This window comes from Xenopus laevis, chromosome 8L (assembly GCF_017654675.1).
Source record: "Xenopus laevis strain J_2021 chromosome 8L, Xenopus_laevis_v10.1, whole genome shotgun sequence".
Classification (NCBI taxonomy): Eukaryota; Metazoa; Chordata; class Amphibia; order Anura; family Pipidae; genus Xenopus; species Xenopus laevis.
Window position 1 is genome coordinate 114,344,306 of NC_054385.1, and position 22,986 is coordinate 114,367,291.

Consider the following 22,986-nt stretch of genomic DNA (forward strand, 5'->3'; position numbering starts at 1 on the left):
CCCCCAAGTGATTGTATTGACTTACCTGAACTGAATCCGGGCCGGTGCTCCTATCAACAGAAAACTGCACCAGCCCGGGGTTATACCAGTGAGCACCACGGAGCGATCTTCTTTCGGCTTCTTCTTGCTTCAAATTTCCCTGGGCAAACGCATGCGCAGTTGAATGAAATAGCCAACTTCTCAGCTAAAGTTTGGCTTTTGGTTCTACTGAGCATGGACAGCCGCGCGAAGAAAGCGGAAGAGGATGGCTCCGTGGTGCTCACTGGTATGACCTTGGGCCGGTGCCGTTTTTTGCTGATAGGAGCACCGGCCCGGGGTAAGTCAATACAATCACTTGGGGGTGCCTAACATTTGGCACCCCCAAGTGCAGGATGACTTTCCTTCTCCTTTAAAGAGAGTAGAGACGTGGGGATGTTCCCATGAATATAGTGCTGCCTGTGTAGATGTCTCCCCCTCCTGCCCCCTACCCTTCCGATAACTTGTGCATCTGAATGTGCCAGTGGCCACAGGCTGCCCTGTATTTACTACCTGCCTAAAGCATAAAAATCTGGTGCAAGGTGCAGAGCAAGACCCTGGACAGAAGTGCTCCCTGAAGGAGCATTAAGTGGAGGGCTTTTGTGCCCCTTAGTGATCTTGCACAAATGACCCCCTTATCGCTGCTATTTTGCTGTTTACTAAGATGGTAAACATATCACACACACCAATGTGTAGGAATTTGTATGGTAGTGAAGCACCATGTACTACCACATCTCTATATTACACCAAAATTCAGGGAAATTCAAGCTTTGATATTTATCAAACTTCAGGATACAATTAGGAAGTTTCATGTGGATTTCCCATTGTCCTTTCTGTGACTAAGTAGATAAAACGCAGGTATGGCTCGTTAGTAAAGACCATCATTATCTCACTTACCCTCCCAAAGCCAGTCAATTGATTATAACATCTACAACTGCCAGAACAAGACCCTAAGGCACACTTTCACATCTCTTTCTGGATTGGCTGGGCTCAGGTATAAAAAGTGGCTCTAATGTTGCATTGGGACACAGTCGCAGAGAGAAGGAGAAATATACCGATACCTTAAGATGGATGTAAAAATATCAGCCATTCTGCTGGCCTGCATTATACAATATGCTGTGAGCTCACCTATACAGGTAAACACTGATCTAAGGAACCATCAGAATAATTTTCATTATGTTTAGCCCCTTGTTTTTGAACAGCTTGGATTTTTGTTATAAATAGGAGTAACTGGAAGTAGAATCAACATGTTTTTAAATTAACAGCTAGAAGAATATTAACAACCAAATATTAAAATAATTCTATACATAACCTGAAAAAAATTTAAAACTGTGTGTTATTTTTTTTATAGGTTTTCTTCTCAGGTGCTAAAATACTTGGTAAGTAAAATGTTTTTTCATTTCATTTTAAAGACATTTTTCATCTAAATAACAACACCATGTATCTTTAAATGCATGTGAGTAGCTTTTGCTGAAATTAAATTGAGTAAAAACCTGAAACAAAAAAAGTGATATTGCCCCATTAATAACCCAGCCCTTTTATCTGCTATGCTACTTTATTTCATTATTATCTCATGTTATAGTTACATTTCATTATTCATTTGTGCTTCTCTTTCTTCAGCTAACCATGTCTTCTTGTTTTCAGCTGAAGAAGAGGCAATGGCCAAGGAGGACATTCTCAAAGCAATAGAAAAAGCAGATCCAGGTACTAAATTCTGACTTACTCATAGTAGCCAATGACTAGGAAATATAATGTACAGTGTTAGAGTTCCCTATTCAGTGTTCTAACACCTCTCAGATTACATGTGTTTGGATAGTTTCACAGCAGCACAAGTGGGACATTAACCCTTTAAGTGCCACAGAACGTAGAATCTACGTTCTGTGGATCAAAGGACCAAAGTGCCACAGATCGTAGATTCTACGTTCTGCAGCACTTCCGGGTTTGCGAGCGGAGGAGCGGCTGTTAGAGCCGCTCGCTCCGCTCCTTCACGATCCCCTGCCCCTAGACAACGAGCAGAGCAGGGGATCGTGTGGCCCCTGGGGTGCGATCGCCCAGGGGCCCCAAAGCAGCAGCAGGGACGCGTTTCCTATGCGTCCTGCTGCTGCCTGCGCTGCACTTCCGCCCAGCTCCGCCCCCCACATGGCTGATGACCGTTGGAGCTGCAGATCTGCTGCGTGGAGCCCTCTCTCATCGATCTGAGGCATCTACCCCAGGTAAGTGTAACATTTACACACACAAAAACACACAAACACACCAACACACACTTATTACAGTAATATACACTTACATTCACACTTACACACACTCACACATAGATTTTTGGGGATTGGGGGGGGTCACACACACTCACAGCACCCATGTACACTTGCACACGCGCACACGCGCAAATAACATGCAATTTACCCGTTGTGCACACGCATATGTACATATATGGCTTTTTTTTTTTTTTCTTATCGCATCGTCTCTTTTTGGGCTAAAAAAAATGTTTTATTGCCGTTCCAAATAGCGTATTCGCTAACCGTACTGTGCAATAGCTTTTGTATGTTATTTTGGTGGTTATATTGCAATTTTGGGTATTTTGGTGCATTTTTAGCCATTTTATTGAATTTTTAGCCATTTTATTGCATTTTCAGCTCTGCATTTGTGTTATTCACTTGTTTCTGTCCGTATAATCGATTTGGCCCAGCTAAAATATTCAAACGGTAATTCTGGTGGCCGATTACACTAGTGTGAAAAAAAAAAGCATTGATTTTTGTGGTTTTATTAGTTTTTGGTGATTTATTTGCATTTCACACTGTTCTGTGTTATTTTGTTTTGCCTATGTAAATTTTATCTACTATATATCCATTTGTGGGTCTCTGTGCGCCACATAGTTTGGTATATCTATGCATATTGGGCATCAAAGTGTTCAGTAGACGCCTGTCGTTCATATTTAGGATGTTTTATGCTGAAACGTTACGAAATGTGGGGCACATAATGGGGTAAAATTCAAGCTTTGTGACGATTTTCAGAAATTTGATAAAAACCGTTATGTTCAGCATTGCTTTGCAGTTTGGCAGTTTGCAGTAGAAACACTTATTTACCCATTTTGGATTCGTCAGAATGTGTACTTTCTGAAAATATATGGTTTTCTGGGGTCTCTGTACTGTTAGGGGGGTCTAATGTCGCATATTACACACACCAGGTGCTTATATTGCAGCAGCCAGCGCGTCAGCTGTGAAAATGTCTATACATATTGTCATTTGGGGGTCTCTGTGCGCCACATACTTTGGTATATCTATGCATATTGGGCATCAAAGTGTTCAGTAGACCCCTGGCGCTCATATTTAGGATGTTTTATGCTGATAAGCTACGAAATGTGGCGCATATAATGGGGTAAAATTCAAGCTTTGTGACGATTTTCAGAAATTTCATAAAAACCGTTATGTTCAGCATTGCTTTGCAGTTTGGCAGTTTGCAGTAGAAACACTTATTTACCCATATTGGATTCGTCAAAATGTGTACTTTCTGAAAATATATGGTTTTCTGGGGTCTCTGTGCTGTTAGGTGGTCTAATGTCGCATAATACACACACCGGGTGGTTATATTGCAGCAGCCAGCGCGTCAGCCGTGAAAATGTCTATACATATTGTCATTTGGGGGTCTCTGTGCGCCACATAGTTTGGTATATCTATGCATATTGGGCATCAAAGTGTTCAGTAGACCCCATGCGCTCATATTTAGGATGTTTTATGCTGATAAGTTACGAAATGTGGGGCATATAATGGGGTAAAATTCAAGCTTTGTGACGATGTTCAGAAATTTGATAAAAACCGTTACGTTCAGCATTGCTTTGCAGTTTGACAGTTTGCAGTAGGAACACATATTTACCTATATTGGATTCGTCAAAATGTGTACTTTCTGAAAATATATGGTTTTCTGGGGTCTCTGTACTGTTAGGGGGGTCTAATGTCGCATATTACACACACCAGGTGCTTGTATTGCAGCAGCCAGCGCGCATCAGCCGTGAAAATGTATACACTATTGTCATTTGGGGGTCTCTGTGCGCCACATAGTTTGGTATATCTATGCATATTGGGCATCAAAGTGTTTAGTAGACCCCTGGCGTTCATATTCAGGATGTTTTATGCTGATAAGTTACGAAATGTGGGGCATATAATGGGGTAAAATTCAAGCTTTGTGACGATTTTCAGAAATTTGATAAAAACCGTTACGTTCAGCATTGCTTTGCAGTTTGACAGTTTGCAGTAGGAACACATATTTACCCATATTGGATTCGTCAGAATGTGTACTTTCCGAAAATATATGGTTTTCTGGGGTCTCTGTACTGTTAGGGGGGTCTAATGTCGCATATTACACACACCGGGTGCTTATATTGCAGCAGCCAGCGCGCGTCAGCCGTGAAAATGTATACACTATTGTCATTTGGGGGTCTCTGTGCGCCACATAGTTTGGTATATTTATGCATATTGGGCATCAAAGTGTTTAGTAGACCCCTGGCGTTCATATTCAGGATGTTTTATGCTGATAAGTTACGAAATGTGGGGCATATAATGGGGTAAAATTCAAGCTTTGTGAGGATTTTCAGAAATTTGATAAAAAACCGTTATGTTCAGCATTGCTTTGCAGTTTGGCAGTTTGCAGTAGAAACACTTATTTACCCATATTGGATTCGTCAGAATGTGTACTTTCTGAAAATATATGGTTTTCTGGGGTCTCTGTACTGTTAGGTGGTCTAATGTCGCATAATACACACACACCGGGTGGTTATATTGCTGCAGCCAGCGTGTCAGCCGTGAAAATGTCTATACATATTGTCATTTGGGGGTCTCTATGCGCCACATAGTTTGGTATATCTATGCATTTTGGGCATCAAAGTGTTCAGTAGACCCCTGGCGCTCATATTTAGGATGTTTTATGCTGATAAGTTACGAAATGTGGGGCATATAATGGGATAAAATTCAAGCTTTGTGACGATTTTCAGAAATTTGATAAAAACTGTTACGTTCAGCATTGTTTTGCAGTTTGACAGTTTGCAGTAGGAACACATATTTACCCATATTCGATTCGTCAGAATGTATACTTTCTGAAAATATATGGTTTTCTGGGGTCTCTGTACTGTTAGGGGGGGTCTAATGTCGCATATTACACACACCGGGTGCTTATATTGCAGCAGCCAGCGTGTGTCAGCCGTGAAAATGTATATACACTTTTGTCATTTGGGGGTCTCTGTGCGCCACATAGTTTGGTATATCTATGCATATTGGGCATCAAAGTGTTTAGTAGACCCCTGGCGTTCATATTCAGGATGATTTATGCTGATAAGTTACGAAATGTGGGGCATATAATGGGGTAAAATTCAAGCTTTGTGACGATTTTCAGAAATTTGATAAAAACCGTTACGTTCAGCATTGCTTTGCAGTTTGACAGTTTGCAGTAGGAACACATATTTACCCATATTGGATTCGTCAGAATGTGTACTTTCCGAAAATATATGGTTTTCTGGGGTCTCTGTACTGTTAGGGGGGTCTAATGTCGCATATTACACACACCGGGTGCTTATATTGCAGCAGCCAGCGCGCGTCAGCCGTGGAAAATGTATACACTATTGTCATTTGGGGGTCTCTGTGCGCCACATAGTTTGGTATATCTATGGCATATTGGGCATCAAAGTGTTTAGTAGACCCCTGGCGTTCATTATTCAGGATGTTTTAGGCTGATAAGTTACGAAATGTGGGGCATATAATGGGGTAAAATTCAAGCTTTGTGACGATTTTCAGAAATTTGATAAAAACCGTTATGTTCAGCATTGCTTTGCAGTTTGGCAGTTTGCAGTAGAAACGCTTATTTACCCATATTGGATTCGTCAGAATGTGTACTTTCTGAAAATATATGGTTTTCTGGGGTCTCTGTACTGTTAGGTGGTCTAATGTCGCATAATACACACACCGGGTGGTTATATTGCAGCAGCCAGCGCGTCAGCCGTGAAAATGTCTATACATATTGTCATTTGGGGGTCTCTGTGCCCCACATAGTTTGGTATATCTATGCACATTGGGCATCAAACTGTTTAGTAGACCCCTATGTTTATATTTATGATGCTTTATGCTGGTAATGATACATGGACGATACGATGCTGGAAAGTTGAAGCTTTGAGGCAATTTTCAGAATATTTTACCAAAACCGCCAAATTTGGCAAAGCCTTGCGACTCAGTAGTTTGGGGCAGAAAGGCATGGGTACCCATTTTAGATTCTGTATAATGTGTACTTTCCAAAAATATATGGGTTTGGGGGGTAAACATATATTTCTGTGTTTTTACCCCACAAAAATGCAGTCAATGTGTTGATTTTTCATTAGCTGAAGTTACCCACAGGACTATTTGTATGCGCTAACTTCATTTTGGGGCCTCTAACTGCCATATACTTTGGTAAACCTATGCACAGTGGGCACCAAACTGTTTGGAGGACCCCTGGCAATCATATTTAGGGTGTTTTTTTTTGGTGCGTAACGATACATGGGTGATATGGTGCTGAGAAGTTGAAGCTTTGAGGCAATTTTCAGATATTTCACCAAAACCGACAATTGTGGGAAAGCCTTGCGACTCAGTAGTTTGGAGCAGAAAGGCATGGGTATCCATTTTAGATTCTGTAGAATGTGTACTTTCCAAAAATATATGGGTTTGGGGGGTAAACATATATTTCTGTGTTTTTACCCCACAAAAATGCAGTCAATGTGTTGATTTTTCATTAGATGAAGTTACCCACAGGACTATTTGTATGCGCTAACTTCATTTTGAGGCCTCTAACTGCCAGATACTTTGGTAAACCTATGAACAATGGCTACCAAACTGTTTGGAGGAACCCTGGCAATCATATTTAGGGTGTTTTTTCTTGGTGCGTAACGATACATGGGTGATATGGTGCTGAGAAGTTGAAGCTTTGAGGCAATTTTCAGATATTTCACCAAAACCGACAATTGTGGGAAAGCCTTGCGACTCAGTAGTTTGGAACAGAAAGGCATGGGTACCCATTTTAGATTCTGTAGAATGTGTACTTTCCAAAAATATATGGGTTTTGGGGGGTAAACATATATTTCTGTGTTTTTACCCCACAAAAATGCAGTCAATGTGTTGATTTTTCATTAGATGAAGTTACCCACAGGACTATTTGTATGCGCTAACTTCATTTTGAGGCCTCTAAATGCCAGATACTTTGGTAAACCTATGAACAATGGCCACCAAACTGTTTGGAGGAACCCTGGCAATCATATTTAGGGTGCTTTTTCTTGGTGCGTAACGATACATGGGTGATATGGGGCTGAGAAGTTGAAGCTTTGAGGCAATTTTCAGATATTTCACCAAAACCGACAATTGTGGGAAAGCCTTGCGACTCAGTAGTTTGGAGCAGAAAGGCATGGGTACCCATTTTAGATCTGGTAGAATGTGTACTTTCCAAAAATATATGGGTTTTGGGGGGTAAACATATATTTCTGTGTTTTTACCCCACAAAAATGCAGTCAATGTGTTGATTTTTCATTAGCTGAAGTTACCCACTGGACTTTTTGTATGCACTAACTTCATTTTGGGGCCTCTAACTGCCATATACTTTGGTAAACCTATACACAGTGGGCACCAAACTGTTTGGAGGACCCCTGGCAATCATATTTAGGGTGTTTTTTTTTTGGTGCGTAACGATACATGGGTGATATGGTGCTGAGAAGTTGAAGCTTTGAGGCAATTTTCAGATATTTCACCAAAACCGACAATTGTGGGAATGCCTTGCGACTCAGTAGTTTGGAGCAGAAAGGCATGGGTACCCATTTTAGATTCTGTAGAATGTGTTCTTTCCAAAAATATATGGGTTTGGGGGGTAAACATATATTTCTGTGTTTTTACCCCACAAAAATGCAGTCAATGTGTTGATTTCTCATTAGATGAAGTTACCCACAGGACTATTTGTATGCGCTAACTTCATTTTGAGGCCTCTAACTGCCAGATACTTTGGTAAACCTATGAACAATGGCTACCAAACTGTTTGGAGGAACCCTGGCAATCATATTTAGGGTGTTTTTTCTTGGTGCGTAACGATACATGGGTGATATGGTGCTGAGAAGTTGAAGCTTTGAGGCAATTTTCAGATATTTCACCAAAACCGACAATTGTGGGAAGGCCTTGCGACTCAGTAGTTTGGAGCAGAAAGGCATGGGTACCCATTTTAGATTCGGTAGAATGTGTATTTCCAAAAATATATGGGTTTTGGGGGGTAAACATATATTTCTGTGTTTTTACCCCACAAAAATGCAGTCAATGTGTTGATTTTTCATTAGCTGAAGTTACTCACGGGACTGTTTGTATGCGCTAACTTCATTTTGGGGCCTCTAAATGCCAGATACTTTGGTAAACTTATGAACAATGGCCACCAAAATGTTCAGAGGAACCCTGGCAATCATATTTAGGGTGCTTTTTCTTAGTACGTAATGATACATGGGTGATATGGTGCTGGGAAGTTGAAGCTTTGAGGCAATTTTCAGATATTTCACCAAAACCAACAATTTTGGGAAAGCCTTGTGACTCAATAGTTTGGAGCAGAAAGGCATGGGTACCCATTTTAAATTCTGTACAATGTGTTCTTTCCAAAAATATATGGGTTTGGGGGGTAAACATATATTTCTGTGTTTTTACCCCACAAAAAATGCAGTCAATGTTTTGATTTCTCAGTAGCTGAAGTAAAGTCCTGAACAATTTGGATGCGCTAACTTCATATTGGGGCCTCTAAATGCCAGATACTTTGGTAAACTTATGAACAATGGCCACCAAAATGTTCAGAGGAACCCTGGCAATCATATTTAGGGTGCTTTTTCTTAGTACGTAATGATACATGGGTGATATGGTGCTGGGAAGTTGAAGCTTTGAGGCAATTTTCAGATATTTCACCAAAACCGACAATTGTGGGAAAGCCTTGCGACTCAGTAGTTTGGAACAGAAAGGCATGGGTACCCATTTTAGATTCTGTAGAATGTGTACTTTCCAAAAATATATGGGTTTTGGGGGGTAAACATATATTTCTGTGTTTTTACCCCACAAAAATGCAGTCAATGTGTTGATTTTTCATTAGATGAAGTTACCCACAGGACTATTTGTATGCGCTAACTTCATTTTGAGGCCTCTAAATGCCAGATACTTTGGTAAACCTATGAACAATGGCCACCAAACTGTTTGGAGGAACCCTGGCAATCATATTTAGGGTGCTTTTTCTTGGTGCGTAACGATACATGGGTGATATGGGGCTGAGAAGTTGAAGCTTTGAGGCAATTTTCAGATATTTCACCAAAACCGACAATTGTGGGAAAGCCTTGCGACTCAGTAGTTTGGAGCAGAAAGGCATGGGTACCCATTTTAGATCTGGTAGAATGTGTACTTTCCAAAAATATATGGGTTTTGGGGGGTAAACATATATTTCTGTGTTTTTACCCCACAAAAATGCAGTCAATGTGTTGATTTTTCATTAGCTGAAGTTACCCACTGGACTTTTTGTATGCACTAACTTCATTTTGGGGCCTCTAACTGCCATATACTTTGGTAAACCTATACACAGTGGGCACCAAACTGTTTGGAGGACCCCTGGCAATCATATTTAGGGTGTTTTTTTTTTGGTGCGTAACGATACATGGGTGATATGGTGCTGAGAAGTTGAAGCTTTGAGGCAATTTTCAGATATTTCACCAAAACCGACAATTGTGGGAATGCCTTGCGACTCAGTAGTTTGGAGCAGAAAGGCATGGGTACCCATTTTAGATTCTGTAGAATGTGTTCTTTCCAAAAATATATGGGTTTGGGGGGTAAACATATATTTCTGTGTTTTTACCCCACAAAAATGCAGTCAATGTGTTGATTTCTCATTAGATGAAGTTACCCACAGGACTATTTGTATGCGCTAACTTCATTTTGAGGCCTCTAACTGCCAGATACTTTGGTAAACCTATGAACAATGGCTACCAAACTGTTTGGAGGAACCCTGGCAATCATATTTAGGGTGTTTTTTCTTGGTGCGTAACGATACATGGGTGATATGGTGCTGAGAAGTTGAAGCTTTGAGGCAATTTTCAGATATTTCACCAAAACCGACAATTGTGGGAAGGCCTTGCGACTCAGTAGTTTGGAGCAGAAAGGCATGGGTACCCATTTTAGATTCGGTAGAATGTGTATTTCCAAAAATATATGGGTTTTGGGGGGTAAACATATATTTCTGTGTTTTTACCCCACAAAAATGCAGTCAATGTGTTGATTTTTCATTAGCTGAAGTTACTCACGGGACTGTTTGTATGCGCTAACTTCATTTTGGGGCCTCTAAATGCCAGATACTTTGGTAAACTTATGAACAATGGCCACCAAAATGTTCAGAGGAACCCTGGCAATCATATTTAGGGTGCTTTTTCTTAGTACGTAATGATACATGGGTGATATGGTGCTGGGAAGTTGAAGCTTTGAGGCAATTTTCAGATATTTCACCAAAACCAACAATTTTGGGAAAGCCTTGTGACTCAATAGTTTGGAGCAGAAAGGCATGGGTACCCATTTTAAATTCTGTACAATGTGTTCTTTCCAAAAATATATGGGTTTGGGGGGTAAACATATATTTCTGTGTTTTTACCCCACAAAAAATGCAGTCAATGTTTTGATTTCTCAGTAGCTGAAGTAAAGTCCTGAACAATTTGGATGCGCTAACTTCATATTTGTGTCTCTAAATGCCAGATACTTTGGTAAACCTATGCATAATGGGTATCAACCTGTTCAGTGGACCCCTGGCAATCATATTTCAGGTGCTTTTTCATAGTATGTAATATAGTTTGGGATATGCGGAGCAGCAAAATAAAACCTTTGAAATGATTTTTCAAAATTTTGAATTTTATTTTGAAAAACCGCTATGTTCAGACAAGCTTTTCTGTTTGGTAGTTGGGAGTAGAGAGACATAGTTACCCATTTTGTAATCGGCAGAATGTGTGCTTTTCAAAAATGTATGGTTTTCTGGGGTAAACCTATGGTTTCAGGATTTTTTGCCTTGGAATCTAAAGCATGCCGTTTTCTGCCTTAGTGCTTTCAAAATTCAGTAATATACTGCCGGGAGTTTTTGCTGTACAGAAATCCTAAATCTCCCTAAAACTATACATATCTGGTATTGGCACGTTCGAGAGACATAAGGCTTTCCAAATACGTTGGATTTTCATCTGTAAAATGAAATATTTTTCTGGTATAAATTGATATACGATGAAAAATGGTAATTTTTCATTTTTTTTTGTTATTTAGCACTATAAATTTTTTTTCACAGGTGGAAATACATGAAAACTCAGGCAGATTTAGAAAGCTCAGTTTCTACCGAAAAAAACAATGTATAGTTTTCCTAGGTAAACTATAGGTTTCCCCTCAGAAAATGCCCCTAAAGTGAGAGAGCACAAAATGCTTAAAAACGGCTGGCATTTCGCGTAACCAAAATGTGAAATTCTGCTGGCACTTAAAGGGTTAAATAAAAACAATTCCAGTATTTTGTTTACTCTAAAGTGGATAATGTAAATAAATAAATACCTAATTTTATAGTTATATTGCATTATAATACACAAAAGCCATGAATATCTTGTAAATGATATCCTTATAAACGGTGAGTTCTGATGTCATTTCTGTCACATGACTCACTGAAATTTGTGTATTATAATAAATAAAGTACCCCCAGTTGTAAAATATGAGGATATTAGAAGTTACCTTGGAGTTCCTCGGAACTCGTGTTTTTATATGGCCTTCGGCCTCGTGTTTTTATATGGTCATGAAACTCCTCGGTAACTTGTAATATCCTTATATTTTACAATAGGGGGCACTTTATTTACTATATTAATTTGTGCGTCTCTTTCTTCAGCTAACCATGTCTTCTTGTTTTCAGCTGAAGAAGATGCAATGGCCAAGGAGGACATTCTCAAAGCAATAGAAAAAGCAGATCCAGGTACTAAGTTCTGACTTACTTATAGTAGCCGATGACTAGGAAATATAATGTACAGTGTTAGAGTTCCCTATCCAGTGTTCTAACACCTCTCAGATTACATGTGTTTGGATAGTTTCACAGCAGCACAAGTGGGACATTAAATAAAAACAATTCTAGTACATTGTTTACTCTAAAGAGGATAATGTTGGGTGATTTGTTCTGGCCACCACAGGTCATCAAGCAATAAACAGTGGTGGCCATGATGCCTTGGTCCTCATATTCACCACTTCCTAAAGGAATCTATGGGAAATGCTATTCCTGAGGCACATGTAGTGATGCCACAACAACTCTCCCACTAACACTCATTTCTTGAATGCTCAGTATTTTATTTGAAAATGTGCCTGCTTTTGGTAGGATTTTTGTTCATAAATAGGCATTATATGCTACTGAACACAACAGTTCAGGTTATTGCTTAGACTGGTTATCCCCAACCAGTGGCTCATGAGCAAAACGTTGTTCGTCAACCCATTGGATGGTGCTCCCAGTGGCCTCAAATCAGGTGCTTATTTTTGAATTCCAGACTTGGAGGCAAATTTTGGTTATAGGCTGGAAGTCCACATAGGGGCTACCAATAGCAAATTAATCTATATCTGGTAATTCCATAAACATTATGTTGCTCTCCAACTTATTTTTACATTTAAATGTGGCTCATGGGTAAAGAAAAGGTTGGCCAACCCCTGGTTTAGAAAATAAAAAATGGCTAAACACAGCAAAGTCAAGGATAGACTATGTATGATGCAAAGAAAAGCAGGTTTTCTACTTGGAAAATGATATGGACAAGATATAAATAGCTTGTTAATTGAATTAAAAATGTTTATGTGTGGAGCTACGGTCCATTCAGGTGACACCAGGTGGAGTAATATTCAGCCTGTCTTCCTGTAGGCCAATAAGCCTAAGAAAACTGGTCCCAAGTCAACTGATGTGGACTTGTGGACATTTACACCAACAATACTGCAATTTTATATCTCAGTTTATTGTAGCAAATAGAGCAAAACCTCATTCTGCTTAAATATAAATGTTTTGATATGAAATCCCGTTGCACAGCAAATATGTGCCAGTAAAGTACGATTACATTACAATTTTCTTGCAGGAAGCGTGAAGACACAGGACTCCATGGACATACTCAGTCAGATATTAGAGGCAAACAAAGGTAATCAGTCAAACAACATTATTGCTTTGAATCAACGTTTTTAATTAATATAGTTAGTTAGTGATATTTCTGTTTCTATGTTATATTAAAGGAGAACTAAACCCTAAAAATGAATATGGTAAAAATGCCATATGCATCAGCCTAAAGTTGCAGCTTGTCAATAGCAGCAATTATCCAGGATTTCAAACTTGTCACAGGGGGTCACCATCTTGAAAAGTGTCTGTGACACTCACATGCTCAGTGGGCTCTGAGCAGCTGTTGAGAAGCTAAGCTTAGGGGTTGTTGCAAATTATCCAGCAGAAAATGAGGTTGGTCTGTAATATAAACTGATGCTACAGGGCTGTTATTAAATTCTGATGCTAGTTGCACTGGTTTCTGTGCTGCCATGTAGTGATTATCTGCATTAATTACTAATCAGCCTTATATTGTGACTTTTCTATTCTATGTGTGAGTGGGTCCCTAAGCTCAGTAAGTGACAGCAGCACAGAGCATGTGCAGTGAATCAGCAGAAAAGAAGATGGGGAGCTACTGGGGCATTTCTACTGCTAAAGGGCTGTGGTTGCCTTGGACTGGTCCAGAAGCCCAAAACATAATGTACAACATTTCTGCCCCCTTCTTTAGTTAAGCTTTAGTTCTCCTTTAAGAGTCATTTCATTGCTTTTGGTCATTCACTATGCATTTTGATACCAGTAATTTTTATATCCAGGTATTAAGCTGCAAACCCAAGAAGGAGACATTATTCAAAAACAAGGTCGTAGCGCCATAAATGATGCAAGATTCCTTTGGCCTAAGTCTGCCGATGGGATTGTCCCTGTGCCTTACAACCTCTCCTACAGCTATAGTAAGTTACTTCTTCTGTGTTAGGCGATAGTAAGTTTTTTCTTCAATGGTATACCAACCTCTATTATAATTTCCTTCTTCATGTTCTGGATTGTTCACTCATGCATAATTTAAATTCTGTCTCAGATGCGGATCAGTTAGGTCTCTTTAAGAAGGCCATTCAGGAGTTTGAAGCCTTAACCTGTGTGAGATTTGTACCTTGGACAACAGAAGTCGATTTTCTCAACATCATGTCTAATGGCGGGTAGGTTTGGGAACAATTCAGTATATTACTAACAGTATATAGGGATAATCATTGTAGGGGCAGTAAGCCTGATAAGCCAATTGGTCATACATGGTACTGTCCACACCAGATCCAACTTCCTGTATATTTTCACAGCCTAGATAAAATAAATCTGTGCTATCATAACTATTCCCTATGGTTTAGTAAAAGTCTGTAGGAAATTCTGATCAAATGAGTGTTAAGTTGAGTGTCTAGGTCAAGCTTTTTCTTATGTTTGCAGGGTAATAAAATGAACAAGACCATCATAGTTAATAGTTGTGTTAAAAAAGGTCCATCAAGCAGGGCCGGACCAAGGGGTACGCAGAGTAGGCATGTGCCTAGGGTGCAAAGCTGGGGGGGGCGCCAGGCACGTACCTGCTCTGTCACCTACCACATTGTCCCATCGCATCTTTTCCTGTGTAAATGCGCTTCTGCGCATGCGTGCATGGTGACTCACGCTTCTGCGCATGCACGCACACCGATTCGCACTTCCACGCATGCACACACATCGATGCACGCCAGCATCAACTCTTGCATGCTTGCAGAATTACCAGTACACGCAAGCGCACGCCGGCGCCGGTCGGGTCTGGCCCGAGTCTGCCATCAAGCAACCCCTCCAAATGAACCCCAGTGAACATACTGAATATACACATACTTATACATACTCTGACTTATATTAACTATTTATACCAATATACTAATTGAAGATTTTAGTATCACTATAACCTTTGATATTATGTCCGTCCAAAAAACCATCCAAGTTACTCTTAAAGGCATTTATAGAATCTGCCATCACAACATCACCCGGCAGGGCATTCCACAACCTCACTGCCCTCAATAACCAGTTTGCATACTTAGCACTTACAACTAAATCATATTTTTCTGTTGTGGCTGGTTGTTTTTATTAGTTGTGGATCTTTAATTGGGAAAAATGGAGGATCTCAGAGATTGGAGTTGGATGCAAATGGGTGCATGATTATGGGGATCATCCAGCATGAACTGAACCATGCCCTGGGCTTCAACCATGAGCAGAACAGAAGCGACCGGGATGACTATGTCATTATACATACTGAGAATATCATACCAGGTAAAACAGTGCAGAGAAAATATGTATTTATGTGTTTATTGTGCAAACTAATAACATGCTGCTCTTTAATGATCAAGTGTTGTAATTCATGTACTGTAGATGGAGGCATCACTATTTATGATCACCTTGCAGCATCTTTTCAGATTTCAGAATCCAAGAATTTCCCTCTTAACTGTTCTCCATTCTACTGCCAAACAGTTGGCTCATCTGGAACTTTTCATTACCCATGAAGGTGCATTTAAAGGGCCAGTATACCCTCTTTTTGCCTATCTTGTGTTATTTTTTCACAAAACAGGGCATCATTTGAAACTAACTAAAGTCATATTTTACTTTGTGATCCCTATGAATACCCCAGACCCCAGACACAGCCTTTGTAGATAATGCTTATGAAACAGAGGCTTCTCAGTGGACTGATGATTTGTTTGATTTCGCTAACTGGGATCAGGAAGTATAATTTAACTTGAGTTTCATTAATTTCCTTGAAAAATGCTGCTCTGTTTAAAGAAATAAATTAAAAAACATAGATATTCCCTAATTAAACAGTAGGCACTAGCCCTATTAATTAAATCTATGTTAAAAAAAGGGGATTATTAGGTCCCTTTAATATATTTCGTCAAAACATTTGCATCCATTATAACAGGACTGCAATTGCACTTACAGTCATAAAGTAGGCGTAGAGACCACAGACAGAAACCGGCACATTTCTGGGCACATGTAGCCTCCTGCCCTGCAGGTTGAATTGCCTCAGGTTTCTGCACTACAAAATGGAGCACAGAGACCTGTGTGTGTGTCCCATGAATACAGTGTTGCCTATGTTCAGTAGTGCTGTATCTAGAAGGGGAAGGGAGAGGGAGACATGAAGGTGTCTCACCTCCTAGTTGTCTTGAGTGACACACAAGTTAAGGAAAACCAGTGGGAGAAGGCCATAATGGAGTCCTGTCTGCCCTACGGCAAGGGGGTAAGATCGAGGCTGCCATGAGCCTGCTGGCACTGAATCCAATGGGTGCAGAGCACAGTCAGACCCCAGACATCACAAAACAGATTACAATATGGCCAGATTGCTGAGATCCTAATGAAAACTCTTCAAAACAGTTTTTATTACAGCTGTTTTGATTGTAGGAACCCAAGCACAGATTGGTAGGCAGAAGCAATTTTTAATAAGTCTGATTCATTATCCTTATAATAGTCTGATATTTACTGGTTTGCAGACTTTCTCAAAATGTTCGAAAAATACAACACCAATAACCTTGGGATTGAATATGACTACGCTTCAGTGATGCATTACTCACGGTAAGACTGACTGTGGTCTCATTATGCATTAAGCATTATGCTTTACAGTTATTACAAGCACTGCTAAGGTACCAAAAGATCAATTATGGTTTCCAGATCCATCACTGCTGAAGCTTCTCTGATGCTCAAAGCAAATGGACAACTGACAAAGTCGGCAGCTTATTGGCCAGTGTACGGGGCCCCCTGACGGCCTTCCCCGACTGATATCTGCTTGAAAATCAGCCATATGAAGATTTCCAAAGGATCGAGGACTGCATCATGAACTGATGTGGTCCTCAATCCAACAGAAATTTTAAAGCTACCCACCTCCACCACCGACATTTAACTTTAGTTTCATTAATTTTATTGAAAAATGCTGCTCTGTTTAAAGAAATAAATTAAAAAACATAGATATTCCCTAATTAAACGGTAGGCACTAGCCCTATTAATTAAATCTCTGTTAAAAAAAGGGGATTATGGGGTCCCTTTAATATATTTCGTCAAAACATTTGCATCCATTATAACAGGACTGCAATTGCACTTACAGTCATAAAGTAGGCGTAGAGACCACAGACAGAAACCGGCACATTTCTGGGCACATGTAGCCTACCTGCCCTGCAGGTTGAATTGCCTCAGGTTTCTGCACTACAAAATGGAGCACAGAGACCTGTGTGTGTGTCCCATGAATACAGTGTTGCCTATGTTCAGTAGTGCTGTATCTAGAAGGGGAAGGGAGAGGGAGACATGAAGGTGTCTCACCTCCTAGCTGTATTGAGTGACACACAAGTTAAGGAAAACCAGTGGGAGAAGGCCATAATGGAGTCCTGTCTGCCCTACGGCAAGGGGGTAAGATCGAGGCTGCCATGAGCCTGCTGTTACTGAATCCAATGGGTGCAGAGCACAGTCAGACCCCAGACATCACAAAACAGATTACAATATGGCCAGATTGCTGAGATCCTAATGAGAATTCGTCAAAACCGTTTTTATTACAGCTGTTTTGATTGTAGGAACCCAAGCACAGATTGGTAGGCAGAAGCAATTTTTAATAAGTCTGATTCATTATCCTTATAATAGTCTGATATTTACTGGTTTGCAGACTTTCTCAAAATGTTCGACAAACTCAACACCGATATCCTTGGGATTGAATATGACTACGCTTCAGTGATGCATTACTCACGGTAAGACTGACTGTGGTTTCACCTCTAGATGCCTTTGTGCCTCTCTCATGCGCATTATGCTTTACAGTTATTACAAGCACTGCTAAGGTACCAAAAGATCAATTATGGTTTCCAGATCCATCACTGCTGAAGCTTCTCTGATGCTCAAAGCAAATGGACAACTGACAAAGTCGGCAGCTTATTGGCCAGTGTACGGGGCCCCCTGACGGCCTTCCCCGACTGATATCTGCTTGAAAATCAGCCATATGAAGATTTCCAAAGGATCGAGGACTGCATCATGAACTGATGTGGTCCTCAATCCAACAGAAATTTTAAAGCTACCCACCTCCACCACCGACATTCCTGGCTTTGTGATCCAATCTTTGGGCCCTGATCGGATCAGTCTGATATTGCCCACCAAAGGTGAACATATCAGTGCAAGATCTGTCTATTTGCCCCTCCCCCTACTGTGAAACATCATTGTTAATTCATAAGGGATCCGCTCGGCGCCCATGCGTAACGGCATCGTTCGGCACGCATGCGCAGGCGGCACTGCGCAGCGCTGGAATTGTTTTTTCTCAAATCCCAATATCTGGAGAGGGGGTCTGAAATATTTTCATTTTGCACAGTCTATCTATTTATCCAGTTTTTATTTTTACACTGAACTGTTCCGTTAGTTTGGCTTCTAGCTGTGGCCTTAGCAAACAACCAATCTGTTTTGCTAGCAAATTAGTTAGTTCTTTGCTAGTTGCTTAGCAAATAAACAACCAGCATGAATCTACCAAAAGTTTTTTTCTGGAGGCTTGTGCAGGTGGTTGCTGAAGCTGTGTGATAATCATTGACTGTGCCATCACTTTTATGTACATAATTCTTGGCATCTAAATGAATTGTTTGATTCTCTTATGCTCATCATTTCATTGTAACACAGTGTTTTTTTTCCCATAATCCCTTACAAATGAATGGCATGCTAAAATAAATAACAAGATCTATTTTTATTTGTCCTTCAGTTATCACTATAGTATCAACGGAGACATCACCATTGAGCCCAAGCCTGATCCAAATGTTCCCATTGGACAAAGGGATGGACTTAGTATTCTGGACATTTCTAAGATTAACAAACTATATGAGTGCAGTAAGTGCCCACGACATACCAGTTCTGTAGAATCAGAACATACATATGTGTTCAAATGTATTAATGTGGAAAAATTAGAAATCTCGTCCAGACTGTACCAATTTGTTAGAAGGAATTAGAATGAATATAATAATTATGAGCACATTAAATGGAATAAATGGAAAATCGATGGCGGTCTAAATGGTGATGTATGTGAGAAATGTTTAGATTTCTAAGGTGAGATAACATTTAAAATTGATTTAAAATTGTTATATCCTGTTGCAATAAATGCGTAGAAATCTATTTACTTTAAATGATTATATAAAATACTAGCTGTATGGTTATCAGTTTGGATTTTTAAAGAATTCCATTAACTAGTTCTAGACTATATGAGTGCAGTGAGTGCCCACAACATACCAGTTTTGTAGAACCAGAAAAAGTCAATGTATCTCTCCAAATGTATTGAACTTAAAACAAATTAAATCCAGATGTTAACAAGTTAAGAAATTAGAATGAATATAATTGATTTGTGAAGAATTTCATTCAATATTTCTACTTCCTTTTAGATGTGTGCTCCAATCTGCTCCCTTACTCCAATGGGATGATGATTTCAGCCAACTACCCCTCTGCCTACCCTAATAATGCCAACTGTGTTTGGTTGATTAGAACTCCATCTGGCCAGGTAAAGAGCCACAACTGCCAACAATTGTGAAACTGTCTATATGATTTAAATGTCGATTGAACACCCTACTGGATTATTTACTAACACTGGTGTAAATATGAATCAGTGAACATTACAATCAAATCAGATTTTTGCTTTCATTACCTGTTTAAATACCTTGTAGACTATCCCTATGAGTGTGCTTAGTTGCCACATTCTCTTGAATATGTTTTTATAAACAGCAATATTATTATTATATTATTTTATTCCCAAACTAGCTAGCTTTCCCATATTCTCATGCTTTTATTTGTAGGTGACCCTGCAATTCCAAGCCTTTGATATCCAGTCATCTTCGGGCTGCGTCTCTGACTACATTAAGATCTATGATGGTCCTACTAAGGCATTCCCTGTGTTAGTAAACAAGGCATGTGGTACAGGACTGATCCCTCTACAGATTGCCTCCACTAACCAGATGCTGGTTGAGTTTGTCAGTGATAGAGCAGTTACTGGGACCGGCTTCAAAGCAACATATGGCTCAAGTATGTAGGCAGTAATTCCTTCCAATTACCGTTTCCCTCACTAGAAGTAGAACATTGTACCTGGAATGTACATATTATATTATTATTATATTATTCTTTACCGAGACCAACATTTACACACCAGCAATAATATTCCACAATAACTCACACTGTTCTTCACAGCCAGGCATTCACAGAACAGTTCAACACTTACAGTAGTTACACAATTTCGGCTTATTGCTCACAACCAGTAACGGGCAACTTTGACCAGTTTAGCTTCATCAACAATTCATGAAATGGTGAAAAATTCACCAAATGCATTCAAAATTTGCTCATCACTACTCACAACCCCTTCAAGTGTTCTCTCCCCATCCTTGCCACCAGCCTCCAATCACTACAAGGAACCTGTTGACATATTTTCCTTTACAGGGCTGAGCTCAGGACACCAGAATTGCCAGACACTTTCCATGGATCCCAACACCTTCTTAATCTCTCCTAAAACACTCCAGGGACTACCACTACCTAACCATCTAGACTTAAACCCTACTGGTGGGGTTCTCACTGGGCACTGCTCACTAGTCTGATCAGTCTCACATTACTTAATGTGCTATAACACAGCTATGGTGGCTAGACTTTACACTACTTACTCTGGTGCTGGTTGATCTCTTCCCATGGTGTCCTGTCTCCTCTTATACCCTTCTAGCTCCACCATTTCAGATCCTTCTAGCTGTTTCCCCTGCTGGCTGAACACTAAAATGACAACAGAAATATATTTAACTCTACACTACATCTAGTGGTCAAATGTAATAATTACACCAAAATAACTTTTGTGATTTCTTAAAGAAAATCTCATAATTTTAAGGACAGTTAAGAAGGTTATTGCCATGGTATACTACATTCCATACATATACCACATTCTGTCAGTGGTGCAACAAATACACTTTATTTACAAGCAACAAAAAGTGATATGCAAACAGCAAACCTAAAAACATCTATTTTATCTGTACTATTTCTAAATATGAACCTGATTGTCTTCCCTGTTTTGCAGTTCAGTGTGGTGGAGCTTTCTATTCCTCACCCAAGACTTTCACATCTCCGAATTACCCTGGAAACTATACAGCTGGCACAAACTGCACCTGGACAATCACAGCTCCCACTGGATTCAAGGTAAGACAATGCAAATGAGACATGTTGCAGTTGGTTGCAGCGGTGACATGGGAACTGTGATTATTTGTGGTAGATGGAAAGTGTTTTTAAGTGTTTACAGCTGTAAACTGCTTGAATCTTTTATGAAATGAACCTTTCATTTTGGAGAGCTTTTCAAACTACAAAAAGGAAAATATGAAAGAAATGGGAAAAGAAGCTTTAAGCAATTGGTTTGCTTATGTCGTTTTCATGTATAGTACACTTTACCAACTTCTTCAACCTAAAGGAGATCAAGTTCTTCACTTCAACTGGGCTTAGCAGGGAACACAAATTTAATCAATAAGTGTCAGGAATCGGCACCCAAAATCCAGAACCAATGCTAAGCTCCCTGGTCTCAGCTCTTGCTTCCGCCTTTAAAGGAGAAGGAAAGGTTAAAACTAAGTAAGCCTTATCAGAAAGGTCCATCTAAATATACCAGTAAACCCCCAAAGTGGTGCTGCTCTGAGTCCTCTGTCAAAAGAAACACAGCATTTCTTTCCTTCTATTGTGTACTCATGGGCTTCTGTATCAGACTTCCTGCCTTCAGCTTAAACCTCATTGCCCTGGGCAAGAGCATGCTCAGTTTGCTCCTCTTCCCCCTCCCCCTCCCTTCTCTACTGTAATCTGAGCCCAGAGCAGGGAGAGACTCAGGCAGGAAGTGATGTCACACCATGTTAATACTGCAGCTCCTATTCTAAACAAACAGAGTTTCTAGAGCTTTTTACTCAGGTATGGTAAAACATTATACAGAATAAATATAGCATTCTAGCTTGCACTATTGCAGCTAATCTATTGGCAATAAAATGCCTCCATAGCTTTCCTTCTCCTTTAACAGCCGCCTTTCACCTTGGGAGGAGCCCTCGGCTAATTGGATGCTGCCAGGTCTTATAAAGAGGGGAGCCAAGCTAAGGGTTCTGGACGAGCAGAGGGGCACGATCGTTAGCAAAGTCTTTTTGGGCAGAAGGTCACAATACAAGGAGCAGACAGAAAACGTAGTCAAACCAGGCCGGGTCGGTGCAGGCAGAATTTGTGCGAAGTCAGACAGGCAAGTTTCAAAACCAGGATATCAATCAGAAGAGTCAAGCCAGGCACAGGACAGGTTATGGATTTCGGAATAGTAGGATAACAAGCAGAGGTCAGGAACACAGAAGTCAGCATAGTCAGGCAGGCAGGATCAGAACAGGAATCATAACACAGAATGAATCTAAATAGCACCCAGGAACTCACACAAGATGAACCAAACAACGGGCAGTGAGAAAATCTAAAAGGTCCCTTTAACTAGTTTAAATTTCGCGCCACTTGGTGTGATGACATCATCACGCCGGTGACGTTACAAATAAGTCAAGGAGATGCGCGTCATAGAAGAGTCGGCAGCCAAGCAGGAAAGATCAATACGGCGGGCGTCCCCACCGGCCCACTAGACCACCAGAGTCCTCACAATAAGTTAATATTCAACAGACTATTAAAAGTACGAACGAACTGCTGAACAATACACTAAAAATATGAAAACCTCTGAAGCCTGTAATAATTTGAGTTTTTTTGGACAATTACTAGAGAAAAACCCCCGAAAACCTCTAAAAGTCTGAATGATGGCTTTTACTTTCCTAAGTTTTGTATTATAGTTTTTCATTGTTTATAAATCTCGAGTTTTAGAGAAACAAAAAAAAAAACACACATTTTTAGAGAAAAGTTCAGATACGTAAA

The 22,986-nt window shown here is 40.0% G+C and overlaps 1 protein-coding gene across 1 annotated transcript; it reads left to right on the forward strand.

Annotated features, from left to right (window-relative positions):
- The first annotated feature begins 998 nt into the window (after window positions 1-998).
- LOC121397312 (embryonic protein UVS.2-like) lies at window positions 999-21,586 on the forward strand. Its single transcript, XM_041573931.1, has 13 exons — window positions 999-1,151; window positions 1,367-1,394; window positions 11,944-12,003; window positions 13,133-13,192; window positions 13,899-14,033; window positions 14,159-14,276; window positions 15,203-15,381; window positions 16,590-16,671; window positions 18,815-18,939; window positions 19,485-19,600; window positions 19,893-20,118; window positions 21,146-21,264; window positions 21,530-21,586. The coding sequence occupies exons 1-13, from the start codon at window positions 1,083-1,085 to the stop codon at window positions 21,584-21,586; spliced, it is 1,374 nt and encodes a 457-aa protein (XP_041429865.1). The 5' UTR covers window positions 999-1,082.
- The last annotated feature ends 1,400 nt before the right edge of the window (window positions 21,587-22,986 follow it).